Below are 13,682 nucleotides of genomic sequence, written 5' to 3' on the forward strand. Positions count from 1 at the left end.
TTAGCAACCATTAATTCCCTGTAGCACTTTATATTGGAGTGAGGCCTTGTGAGATTTCCCCCAAGTGTCGGCATGTCAGTTGGTAGTGATATTTTTCAGGCCTTATTGTTGAGTATTCATGGGTGCAGCTTTCCTGTCACATACAAAGATACTGACTCACAGCAAACATCATGGTCCTTTGGTTCTTAGAATTCCCTTCCAAAATATTCCCTGAGCCTTAGGTGTAGGGTTGTGTTGTAGATCCATTAGTTGGGCTGAGCACCCACACTCTGTTGTTCTCTGCATTTTGACCAGTTTTTGTGGCTTTCTGCAATGGTCTCCTTGAGGAGGGGTGAGAGCTGTGGGAGTGAGGACAGGTGTTTAGAATGCGGTTGGAAATTACACTGCTTAGGGAAGTAGCAGTAGTGTGTTCTCTTGTTCCAAGTCCTCACCAGCCACAGCTAGTGGGCTAGGATCACAGTGCCTGTGAGAGATAGGGATTCCCTCCTGTTGTCCAGCTAGATAGCTGTGGTTGCTCCCAGGATAGAGGCACCACTAGTGCACCATTAGGGATGGATATCTTGTCGTTTTGGTCATAGGCATTGCAGCTTGTTAGGACTGCTGATTGCTTCTCTCTCTTGGCAGTTTGCATTACTGCTTCAGATACTGTAAGAGCTAATCCTTGAGGAAGAGACTAACAGGTCATTTCCATCTCAATGCCTCCAAGTCCTCTATCTGAAGTATGTGGTATCTTCAGCAATAGGATCTTCCTTCAGTTTTTGGGAGGCTGTCAAGAACATTTGGCAATAGCCAGGCAAGGGCTATACCATTGAGCTCATTCTCAGCCATTTCCCCCCCCCTAAACATTCTATTTTGATAAAGGTTTTCGTAAGTTGTCTAGGCTGGCCTAGAAATTGCCCTGTAGCCCAGGCCAACCTTAATTTTAAAGTCTGCCTGCTTTCAGCCAGACTCAACTTAAACATTTTCTTTCCTTGGGCCAGAGAGATGGCTCAGAGGCAAAAGTCTTGCAAGCTTGACATCCTGAGTTTGATCCCTGTGACCCACATGGTGGAAGGAGAGAATTAACCCTCTCAGGTTGTTCTCCAAGCTCTATATGCATCCTGTGGCATCAATGTAATAAAGTTGCTTTTCTTCCCTCTCTCGATCTCTGCATTCCTGTACTGTTTTTTTAACTATATTTTATTTACTGTGTGTAAACATAAGCCCACATGTCTGCACATGCAGGAACATGCCTCTGTGTACACATAGAACAGAGGACGACTTGTAGTAGGTATTGGTTCTCTCCCTCCACCATTTGAGACCCAGAGATTGAATTCAGGTCATAAGGCTTGGTGGCAAACACCTTTATCTGAAGACTGATCCAGATCCCCCTGTTCTGGTTTTTTGTTTTCTTGAGATAGGGTTTTCGATGGTAGCTCTGGCTAGTCTGGAATTCACCATGTAAAGTAGCCCGTCTGGGCTGGAATTGATTCTAGACGAGCTTGGCCTCCAATCCCAGGCAATCTTCCTGTGTCTGCCTTCCGAGTGCTGGGATTCCAGGAGTCTCTATGCCCTCCCTACTTTTTTTTTTTTTTAAGCAGTTTTCTCCTTGATCCTCTGCTGGGCAGCTTATTAATTTTTCTGTTACTGATTTTTGTTTTATTGTTTGTTTTGTTTTTGACACAGGCTCTTAAGGAACCCAGCCTGGCCCAGATGACCTTGAACTCCTGTTTGTTCTTTGTTTCCCACATACTAGGATCAACATGTGTGTCACTGTACCCAGCTTCCAGAGCTGATTTCTAACCTTCTTTCATTGTGGGGTTGCAAATTGCTCATGTGTGGTTTTCATGATTTTTTTACATGTTTATCCCAACTTTTCATTTGAAAATTTTAATTCTATAGAAAATGACACTGATGGTTTAGTGAATTTTTTTTTTAAATCTTTCACTTGGATTTACCAGTAATTAACATTGGCCCCCTGATTTTTTTTTAAGATTTTATTTATTTATTTTATTTATTATGTATACAACATTCTGCCTCCATCTGCACACCAGAAGAGGGCACCAGATCTCATTACAGATGGTTGTGAGCCACCATGTGGTTACTGGGAATTGAACTCAGGACCTCTGGAATAGCAGTCAGTGCTCTTAACCTCTGAGCCAGCCCTTGGCCCTCTGATTTTATGTTTTTGAATATAATTGAAACTTTTTTGTTTTTACATTTATTTACTCTGTGTGTGTGTGTGTGTGTGTGTGTGTGTGTGTGTGTGTGTGTGTGTTGCATGTGTATGCTGTGTGTAGAGGTTTCTTTTTCAACCATGTAGATTTTGGGGATCAAGTTCAGGTTGTCGTGCTTGGTAGTAGATCCCGTGCCTTTCCTGCTGAGCCGTCTCCTTGGCTCTACATATAGTGCTTTAAATCTGGAACCACTTAGAAGTAAGTTACAAACAAAGACACAACTACAATACTATTTTGACTTTAAAACTTGGTGTAACATTGGACTGGAGAGATGGCAGTGCTTAAAGTACTAGTGGTTCTTCCGGAACACCCGGGCTCAGTGTCCAGTACCTACATGGTTCGGTACAGCCGCCTCTAATTCTAGTTCCAGTGGATCCGATGGACTCTTCTCACTCTTCAAGTACTGATGATGTGCACGGTGCAGACAGATGCAGATAAGACGCCCGACGAGTGTAGCATTACTACCGAATTTTCAGCATTTGGTGCTGGAAGTATGTACAGCTTTGTGGTAGAGTGCTTGCCTGCCTGGTATGCAGAAGCTCCTGGCTTTGAACCTCAACACAGAGCTCTAAACAAACAAAACTAAAAACTCACGTGTCCTTGTAATGGCCTTCATAGTTAATTCTCATTTCTAGTACTGGTTTGGAACTTTTTGGCATTGGGGGTGTTAATCTGTTTGTCTGATTTTTGTTCTTGTTTTGGAATCAAGGTCCCACTGTAATCCCCAGGTTGACAGGTCTGAGTTTGCTTCTGAAGTTGCTTGGGACTGTAGGTGATGTCACTGTTCAGGCTCCTAGCCCAGGATTTAGTAATTTGCTTGGTACTCTTTACATGTTGTGTGTGTGTGCCTGTGCTGGGAATTGAACCTCCGGCTTTAGACTCTACCACTGAGTCCCGCCCCCTTTATTTACTTTTAAGGTACAGCTCTCCAGCCTTTTTGATTGTTTTCTTGGTGTTACATATTTTGAGTATAGCTTAGTTTTGTTGAATGCCTATAAGTTTGGATTTGTTCAATAATTTTCTTAGATTTAGATTTAGATTAAGTGTATATATTTAGAATAAATAAAATATTACTACAGTTATGGACTGTTTTTTCTCTTTATCTTTGTTGCTTTTTAAAAGTTTTATCAATTTTGCTTTTTTAAATTTATAGGCAATACATAGCCTTTTCTGCTTCGTCTATCTTTAACATGGTGCTCAAGTAGCATTTGTTTTGTACATTCTCTGTCCATCATTGTATTTATCATGAAATCACACTGTAAGCTAATAGAGACAAGGTATGTTTCATTATAATTTTAACATGCACATGGAATGTGGAAGTTTGATTTATGTTTTATTTATCTAATTAATATTATGTTGAGACAGGGTCTCATGCAACCTAAGCTATCTTCAAACTCTGCATAGCTGAGGATGACCTGAAGTTTCTTGCTTCTACCTCTGAGTGGTGGGATTATAGGCAGCACCACCACGCCTGGCATATGGTGCACTGGACTCGGGGCTTCTGTCCATGCAGGGAAAGCACTCTACCAACTCTATATTCTCAACCCCAATTTATCCTTTTTTTTTTGCAGTGTTAGAGACTAAACTTTCAAGGTGGTGCATGGGAGGTGAGCATATGCTCTACTGATGGATTATATCCTATTTACTTATTTATTATGACAACGTTTCATGCAGCCCAGGTTGGTTGGGAACTCCCTATGTGGCTGGAGATGAACTTGAATCCCTAAAGTTGCTTCCACCCCGAGTGTTGGGATTACAGGCAGGCACCATCACACCCAGTTGATGTAGTGTGGGGTTAGAACCCAAGGCCTCCTGCTTGTTAGACAAGCATTTTGCTAACTGACCTACACCCCAGTCCTATTTTATTTTTTGTTTGTGTTTGTTAAATTTTTATTTATTTTTATGCATTATGAGCTTGTGGAAGTCAGAAGACAGCGTAACGTAGGGTGTCATTTCAGAAATGCCTCCCACCTCCTTAAAACAGGGTCTCTTGTGGACTCTGTCCAGTGGACTCTGGGAATTCAGGCCAGGCCATGCTCTGGAGGAAAGGTCTTCATGGTTTGGAGGCAAGCAGTTTGCTGATTGAGCTGTCTTCCTGCCTCTGCTTTGCTTTTGAGGTAGAGTTTATGAACGAATTCTTGAAATAGTTCTGTCTGTGTATAGTAGATTAATATACTTGAATTGACATGGAAATTTTATAATATGTTGGGAACCTTTGGCATGTGATGGGAATTGTGAAGTTTTGGGCCTGAAAGTAGAAATTGGCTGTACATTTTTCTAAGTATAAAGGGCTTTTTTGCAGAGGCCTTATTCATGAAAACATTGTAGGTTTGAGCATTATAAATTAAGCACTCTGCATGCCAGTCTTTTTTGGAGACAGAGTCTCATGTATTCCAGGCTGGCCTCACACTTGCTATGTGCTGTGGTTGGCCTTGGATTCCCTGTCTTCCTGCCGTTACTACAGGCCAGTAGGCCTTGCTAAATTTGTGTTTCCAGCTAGAATTTCAGAGTACAGATAAGAGAAGGCTGTTGCGACACAGAAAAACGAATTGTCAAGGCAACAGGTACTGCATTTCTCTCTTGACACAGTCTTCTCAGCGTTATTTTCCACCAGAGAATAAGGAACCTTTTGTTCTACAGTCTGATGTTGAAAGGTTGGCAAAATATTATTACATTCATCAAGCCAGGATTCCTACACATTTGTTAACCAAGGGTAAGATTTCTATAGTTCATTTAGAGCATTAAAAGGAACTTGGACAGTATTTTGGGGTTTTCAGGCTTATAAACAAATTGGGTTTTTAAACACAAAGAACTTGAAATGTAGAGGTTTAGCAGTTCATTTATCTCACATACTTGCATGTGTGCAGTGTGTGTGTGTGTGTGTGTGTGTGTGTGTGTGTGTGTGTGTGTGCGTGCTGAGACGGCTATTAGAAACTCTAGGTCTAAGGGTCAGTCCCCAACACTGAAAAGGAAAGAAGAAAAAAGAGAGGCCTGGGGGTGCAAAAATCGGTTGGTCATGACTTAATTATAATTTTTAAAATGTTTTAAAAATTGTTTTTGTTTTTTTGTTTTTTTTTTTTTCATGACATTGTGATTGATCCCAGGGCCATAAGTGTTCCAGGCAACACTTCTCTGTGCTTCTGGTCCCACCCTGTTAGTTACGATGTTTAAAAAATTATGAGGGGCTTGAGAGATGACTTAGCAGTTCAGAGCACTGGCTGCTCTTCCAGAGAATATGGGTTTGATCCCAGCGCCCATATGGTGGTTTACTATTGTACGTAACACAGTCCAGGATGTCTGAGGTACATCAACACACATGCAGTCCACACACCCCTACATATAAAATGTAACAAAAGTTGTTACGTGATGTGTATGTGGTATGCATATGTGACACAGACCTGTTGGTCAGAGGACAGCTTTGCAGCCAGTTCTCTTTTTGCCTTTATTCTGGGAATCAAAGTCAAGTGAGGCTTGTGTACCAAGTACCTTTAACCCACTGAACCTTCTTGCTGGCTCTGATCCCACTTTCCGAGGCAGGGTCTCACTCACTCTGTTGCCTGGGCTGGTTGGAGCTCACTATGTAACCAAGTTGACCTCCAATTTACAGATATAATGCTGTTCCCAAGTTGTAGGGTTATAGGTTTGAGCCACCATACCACTTAATATGAACATTTAAAAGATTCAAAGTTGAAAGATGTAGCAGTTTTTTAAAAATTTTTTAAATTATTTTTTCAGATTTTTAAAATTTGAATTAGAAACAAGATTGTTTTACATGACAATCCCAGTTCCCTGTCCCTCTCGTCCTCCCCTACAACCCCTCCCCCCCAACTAAAACCCTACCTATCACATATCCTTTCTGCTCCCCCTGGAGGGTGAGGCCTTCCATAGGGGGTCATCAGAGTCTAAGATTAGCAGTTTTGACACAACAGTTTTTAGGAGTTTTTTTTCCTACTATATGTTACATTTGGGCAAAGGCTGTAACATACTTTAAAAGCAATAAGCATGACCAATTGAGTTATGGGGAGCCTGAGGTGAGGGGACCACAGCCTAGCAAAAGTAAAGAGGGCTGGGGTTGAGAGTTGCCCAGCATAGGGGAGGCCCAAGGTTCTGTTCCAAGGGTGAGGGGACGGTGATGCTCGTGTCCATACAGTCTGGACCCCAGGCCACAGCAGGAAGTCAGGCCGGAGTTTGCAGCCAGCAAGGACACTAGAGAGAGACTCCAAGAACAAAGAAAGAGCTATCGTGCATTTTATGTATTTATTTATTTATTTTTTTTTGAGACAGGGTTTCTCTGTGGCTTTGGAGGCTGCCCTGGAACTAGCTCTTGTAGACTAGGATGGTCTCGAACTCACAGAGATCCGCCTGCCTCTGCCTTCCGAGTGCTGGGATTAAAGGCCTGTGCCACCAACACCCGGCTATCGTGCATTTTTAAAATTGTGACACAGCCAGGCTGTGGTGGTGCACACCTGTAATCCCAGCACTCGGGAGGTGAATCTCTGTCAGTTTGAGGCCAGCCTGGTCTACAAAGGGAGTTCCAGGACAGCCAGAACTGTTAAACAGAACAACCCTATCTTGAAAAACAAAACAAAACAATCCCCCCAAAAGTTGAAACACTATTTCAAATGTTCTTTAAATTGTGGGTGATACTTTTAACTACAGATAGAAGTTTTTCAGTATTTGTAAATGATTTCATTCCCATCTAATTTTTCTTGTTTTTTAAGGGAATGTATTGTAAAGTTGATTTGCAGATACATTAAGGGAGACCCATAAGCACAATATAATGATAAAATCAGCTTGATAACCACTATGCCTTCTTGGTTTCCACTTGGTCATGTGTTAAAAGGTTAGAGTTAATTAAGGGCTATATAAAATGCAGGTACTCAGTATATAAGTGGAAGGTATAGCATCAACTTCATTTTCCATAAAATTACCTATTTTAATATAGGTAGTATATAAACTTTGTAAATATAAACTATGTAAATAAAAGAGGTATTAAGAGCAAAGTAAGTTCTGGACTGATGAGAAGATTCTTTAGAATTATCCTTCACATTTTTAGTTTCAGAATGGAGATGGTTAATTATAAAAATTGGTAAATTCCAAGTTTTTATTTCTAATACAAAATAAAGTTGCTTGTTTGTTTTGTTTTCTGAGACCAGGTTTCACTATGTAGTCTTGGCTGTCCTGGAACTCACTCTGTATCTCAGGCTGGCCTTGAACTCAGAGAGATCTGCCTGCCTCTGCCTCCCAAGTGCTGTACAGGATCAAAGATATGTGCCACTACCTACCAGCTTCAAACTAAAGTTTTTTAAAATTAAGTTTTTATTAGATTTATTCATTTTTGTATACGTGTATGTATGTGTATCATACGTGTGCTTGGTGCCTGAGGAGGTCAAGAGAGAGATTGGATCATCTAGACGAGGTATGGGTGGTGGAGAACCATCATGTGAAGACTGGGACTGAACCTGGTTTCTCTGCAAGAGCTACAATTGGACTTGGCCACTAAGCCAGCTCTCCAGTGACTGTTGATATTTACTAATTGTCATGACCCTCTTGTCTTTGTTGACATACTTACCCCATTGGAAAGTATTGGACTAACACTGCTGTGTTAGACACTTTGCCTGATAAGTTCATACTACATACTGTTAAAGTTTTCACTTCTTTCCAAGTGGCATAACCTGAAACAGTTAAAATAGCATGATCAAAGAACCTTTGTTGCAATAAACTCTAGAAGTATGATAATTTTGTTTAAATGTTTAATTATGAAAGTAAGTCTTGATTGCCAATTATAAACTTTGATTTTAGACTTGAATATATTAGGATATCATAATTATTGGATTTTCCTTGACATTTTATGAGTAGATACAAGGTTCCTTTTGTGTCAGATAACAAATGTCAGATTTGCTCTGGTTGTAGTTTTAAAATAATGGGTTTGTTTGTTGGGTATACTGTACATATATGTACATGTAGTCTGAGAAGTTGAGACAAGATGATTACAGATTCAAGATCAGCCTGAGTTACATAAAGAACTCCCACCTAAAATCAACAGCAGCAACACCAAAGCAGCTATCTTCCTATGTATTGGCCATCAGCATTTAATTTAAAATTTTTGATAGACAGGATCTTGCTGCATAACCAAGACTAGCTGGGACTGGAGAACCTCCTCCTTCAAGCTTAAGTCCTGGAATTATGGGCGTGTATCACCGTGCCCAGCTAGTATATCGGTATATTACTGGGAAGTAACATTAATTGCAGATTGATAGCCAGGCTTAGCCTGAAATTTCAGTCTTTCTTTGTTTCCTGTTTGTTTTCATCTATTATTTCTAGCTGCTCTAGCACCGTGCTTCCTTTCTTTGGTGGAGGGTGATGGTAGTCACAAAGGGACGCTGTATATGTTTAGCTTATGAAATGTTTTTAAAGTATGAAATGATAACATTTTAAGTGCTTACAAATTCATGTCATTTGTTACTCTTCAGATACAATTATTTTGCAAACTGGATATTTAGTGTTGTAGCACAGAATTATTTAACTGAACCATAGCTGGATGGAAGGAGCTCATTTGGAGCTTTTGTTGTTTGTTTTTTGAACAGGGTTTGCTTCTCTGTGTAGGAGTGCTTTATCCGCTAAAAATCTTCTATCATCCAGAACAGTATGGATTTTTCCAATAGGTATTAGGTTCTTTAATTGCTCTTAGAAGGAGTTTCCTCTATGATGACAGGAAACAACTGATCCAGATTTGGCATAGGGGCCTTTGAGAGGCCTGTGAAGGAGTTTCTGGATGGCAAAGTCTTATCTTGAATGTCTCTTGTTGGTCTATATTCATTAGTCCAATGCCTGCCTTTGCTACACCTTCTGCAAATCCAGAAAGGGGGGGGGATTTGTTTGGATTATGCTTAGAAAAAGCATTGTCTCTAGGAACACTCTGTTTACAGTCCCCTTTAAAGTGACCTTGTTCACCACAATTAAAACATTTGACATTTCGAATTTTCTTTAAATCCCTGGAAATCACCTCTCCTAACCAAGCATCATTTTGGTAATGAGATTCAATATTGATTGCATCTTGGATCCATTCCTCCAAAGGTGCTGATTGCCTTTAAAGGCCTAATTATCCTTTTGCATTGAGAATTAGCATTTTCAAAAGGCAGAGATTTGATTATTATTTGTCTAGTTTCTGAATTTGGTATCATTCTATTTACTGCTGAGGTCAGTCTTTGTAAGAAATCTGTGAAGGCTTCCTTTGGGTCCTGTATAACTTCAGTAAATGACTCATTTTTCTTTCCTGCTTTCTCCAATTCTGTCCCAAGCGTTCAGAGTTGCTGTGCGGCATAAATCCAGGGTGTGGTCATCATACAGAGATTGCCTTGCTGTAGTTGCATACTCTCCTCCAAGAAGTTCATCTTGGGAGATTTCCATACTTTTAGCCCTATTTCGTTGTTGCTCAATGGTCTTAGCCTCTCCTTTCCACCAGGTCTTCCATTGTAACTGCGGACCAGGCTCTAAAGCAGCTTTAACCAAGTCTCTCCAGTCTCTAGGGATAATTCTATTGCAAGTTGACCATAGTTTAACATCAGCTTCACAAGTGGTGAATGCATAACATATGAGAAACTATTGCTTCTTTGAACCTCCTTAAATCTAACATTGGCATGGGAGTCCAAGTTAGCTCTTCCAGAGCCTCTCTCACTTGGGAATTCCTGTAAGGTTACTGGATATGTCAAGGTTGGTTGTTTGAAAACCTTAGGCTGTTCTTCTCTAGCCTTATAACACAGTACTGAAATTTGTTCTCCTTTAAATTCCTCTGTCTTGGAAAAACTTATTAAAACAGATCATAGAGAAATTCAAATTCAGACAGAGGAATTTAAAGGAGAACCAATTTCAGATATCTTTATGATCTGTTTTAATAAGTTTTCCTAAGGCCTGAATCTTGACACTCAAATCAACCAACTTTTTAAAGAGATAAACCCAGAATTATCAAACTAACAACAAGGACTATCAAAATGATAATTAAGAGTATGTCAATACCGGTTAAGTTGATTATCCCTTCATTTAATTGTTCCAATTTTAAAGCATCCATTGTGTAATCATACAGAGACCTAACTTTCTCCATTGTAACAGTGTTTCCCATTTTTAATGTGGAAAAAACCTCTTTTTTGACTAATTCCTCCCTTTTAGAATTCCCAGTGGTTTCACCAAATCTCCACCGATGATGACAAAGATGTGAGGCTGACTGCTGCCATATAGAACAGTGAAAGGCTGGCCAGATTTCAAGGCAGCTACCTAGTTTGGCAGCAGCCTGAGAAAGGGATCCAGGGAAAGCCCACCAGGAGAGAAGAGGGTAGGGTAGTAATTCCAGCTTCGTGTAGCTCCAGCCTACGCTGGTGGCTGCAAAGCCACAGGCAAATGGCCTTTTCGTGAATTTGTACCCCAAAAGTTGGGTGCTAGATATAGCATGAATTCAAATTGGCATTAATAATAAAAAACCAGAGTCAGATACTGGGGTGAAAGCTGAAGATCAGAGAAGCAAAGTGGCCAGCCACTAGAGAGTTCTTACCTTTACCAATGCTCAGACTGAAGGGCAATCCTGCGTCTCCAGACTTCATCTGTCTCCACCAAACCTCAGACTGCACTGAGCTCCTGTCTCTTCCTGCCTTATATATTCCTCCCAAGTTCTGGGATTAAAGGTATGGGATCCCAAGTGCTGAGATCACCTTAGTGTGAGCTCTGTCCCTCTAGACTGGATCAATTCTGTGTAGCTCAGAGTGGCCTTGAACTAACAGATATCTGTCTGTCTTTGTCTTCTCAGTGCTGGAATTAAAGGTGTGTGCCACCACTGCCTGGCCTCTATGGCTGTGCCTAGCTTTGCACTGATCTTCAGGCAAGCTTTATATGTTAGATCATAAACAGAATATCACCAACAATCATCCACCTACTTAAAGTCAGTCTCCCTCTCTCCCTCCCTCCCTCCCTCCCTCCCTCCCTCCTCCCTCTCCTCTCTCTCTCTCTCTCTCTCTCTCTCTCTCTCTCTCTCTCTCTCTCTCTCTCTCTCTCTCAATTCGAGATGGTGTTTCTTTGTGTAGCCTTTGCTGTCCTGGAACTCCCTTTGTAGATCAGACTGGCCTCACAGAGATCTGCCTGCCTTTGCCTCCCAAATGCTGGGATTAAAGTTATGTGCCACCAGTGACCAGCAATAAGGTCATCCTCTTAAAGTGACTCTCTTTTCCAGAATTTATCTGTTGGGGATGGGACTCCATACCCATTTCTCTACTCCACGTTGGAATTACATCTGGCTTAAGCTTGGGTAAGCCCTGGGAATTCTGTCACAACCTCTTTGAGTCCATGTGTGTAGCTGTGTTCAGAAGGCACTTTTATTGAAGTCATCCACTGGCCCTGGTTCTTACCCCGTTTGCATCCCCTCTTCCACAAAAGTCCCTGAGCCTTGGGAGGAGGATTGTGACACAGGTGTCTCATACGGGGTTGAGCACTTTGTGCTCTCTTATTTGCACTTTGGCTAATTTTGGATTTATGTTAATGTCTGGCTACTACAAGAAGTTGTTTCTCTGTTGAAGGTTGAGAGATACACCACTCAGAGTTTAGCAATAAGTCATTATGCGTTGGCTTGACACAATGTCCCTTAGCAGAATAATAGTGTGTGTTCTCCTAGGACCTGTCTAGTCTCCTGAGAAACTCTCAGGCAACTTTACCATTGTAAAGTTTTGTGTACAGTATGGACTGCTCAATGAAAGTCTGTGGCACTGAAGAAGTTCACCCCTTACATAATCTTGAGGAGTGGTGGGTTTCATGCAGGCCCTAAGTCTTCCCTCCATGAAGGAATGTTAGCCAGCCTGATCTCTTGTTGGTCTTGGGAGTGAGAGATATCACAGCCGCACTGATTCATGAAGGCAATGTTTGAATGTTTTATTCTAGGTGTTTTCACAAACATTGGTATTTTAATAGCTCAGTTTTAGGATACTTGCTTAGTTGTGTGAAGCTTTGGGTTTGATCTCCAGCCGTAGTAAAAACAAAGCAGTAAAATAATGAACAAGTGAAGACTTCAAGAAACTGCAATCTAAGAATATCCTAGTTGTCAAAAGTACTTAATGCAAAGCTCAGCTCTGCACTCTGTTCCTGATACATGTTTTTCCTAATGTGTGCTTTTTTTTTTTTTTTTTTTTTTCTTTCTTGAGACAGGTTCTCTGTGTAGCCTTGGCTGTCCTGGAACTCACTCTGTAGACCAGTATGGCCTCAAACTCACAGAGAACCTCCTGCCTCTGCTTCCTAAATGCTGGGATAAAAGGCGTGTGCCACCACCACCCAGCAAAAGGTGTACGTCTTACAGCTACGGTTTTTTTAAAAAAAATTTTTAAATGGCATGTTAGTTTACCAGTGCCAGTTACAACTATAAATTGTTGATTTTCTCTTCTAGAATTCATCATACAAATAAAATGACTACTTCCTGGAGTGATCGATTGCAGAATGCAGCAGATGTGCCCGCTAACATGGATAAACACGCCTTGAAGAAGTATCGCCGAGAAGCCTATCACCGGTAAGATAGCTTCATCCTCAAAACACTCTAGGAAGCCTGTAGTTTTTACTCTTATCTTCAGGCGATGGAATTCATATACAGATGCTAAGTAATTTATCACAGAGCACATAGTGAGTGGTTCAAACCTAATGACATTCAGGTTTTTACCTACAGCACTATGCATGCTTCTTATAGATACTAGTGAGAATCCTGAAGGAAGTCTGTATTGGCTAGAACATTGCACCTACTTCTTGGATTGAAATTTCTCTTCCTCTTTCTTCTTGGCAGTCTCACATAGTCCAGCTGGCATTAACTCTTGTCAGTCTCTGCCTCAGCTTGTCAAGTACTGTGATTATAGACTTGCACCACCATATCTAGGTTTCCTCTTCTTTAAAGATAGGGTCTTGCTGTGTTGCCCAGGCTGTCCTTGAATACATAGGCTTAAGTATTCCTGCATTCTCAGCCCTCTAAGTAGCTAGGGCGCTAGGCACATACCACCATGCCTTGCTAAGTTGACATTAGTCTTTAAATGTATTTATGATGATGGTGGTGGTGGTGGTGGTGGTGGTGGTGGTGGTGGTGGTGGTGGTGTGTGAATTTGGCCATGCCACAGTGCACGTGTAGAAGTTAGAGGACAACTCTGTGACATCTGTTTTGTCTTTCCTCCTATCTTTATGTGGCTTCTGGGATTGAACTCGGTCACCAGACTTTTGCAGCAAGTACTTTTACCCTCTGAGGATGAAATTCTTAACTGAAATTTTAAGTGTAACAGAATTTAAATTCTTCACTGCTTTTTACCATAAACTGATAGAATTGTTTTAGACAAATCTTTTTAAATTATTTATTTATTATTTTAATTTTTTGTAAGCATTGGTATTTTGCCTGCATGTATGTCTGTGTGAGGGTGTCGGATCCTCTGGAACTAGAGTTAGACAACTATGAGCTGCTAT

General features: G+C 40.9%; 1 protein-coding gene across 2 annotated transcripts in view; it reads left to right on the plus strand.

Annotated features, from left to right (window-relative positions):
- Window positions 1-13,682, plus strand: part of Nt5c2 (5'-nucleotidase, cytosolic II) — a 79,335-nt gene that overhangs the window by 4,625 nt on the left and 61,028 nt on the right. Inside the window, exon 2 of one of the 2 annotated variants that reach the window (XM_027407103.2) lies at window positions 12,633-12,753. In XM_027407103.2, coding sequence (XP_027262904.1) covers window positions 12,653-12,753 — 101 coding nt within the window. In that variant the 5' untranslated portion in view covers window positions 12,633-12,652. Of the gene's footprint in view, window positions 1-12,632; window positions 12,754-13,682 lie in introns of those variants that run through there. The other variant, XM_035441785.1, reaches the window with a different exon arrangement.

The sequence above is a fragment of the Cricetulus griseus genome, chromosome 3 (assembly GCF_003668045.3).
Source record: "Cricetulus griseus strain 17A/GY chromosome 3, alternate assembly CriGri-PICRH-1.0, whole genome shotgun sequence".
Taxonomy (NCBI): domain Eukaryota; kingdom Metazoa; phylum Chordata; class Mammalia; order Rodentia; family Cricetidae; genus Cricetulus; species Cricetulus griseus.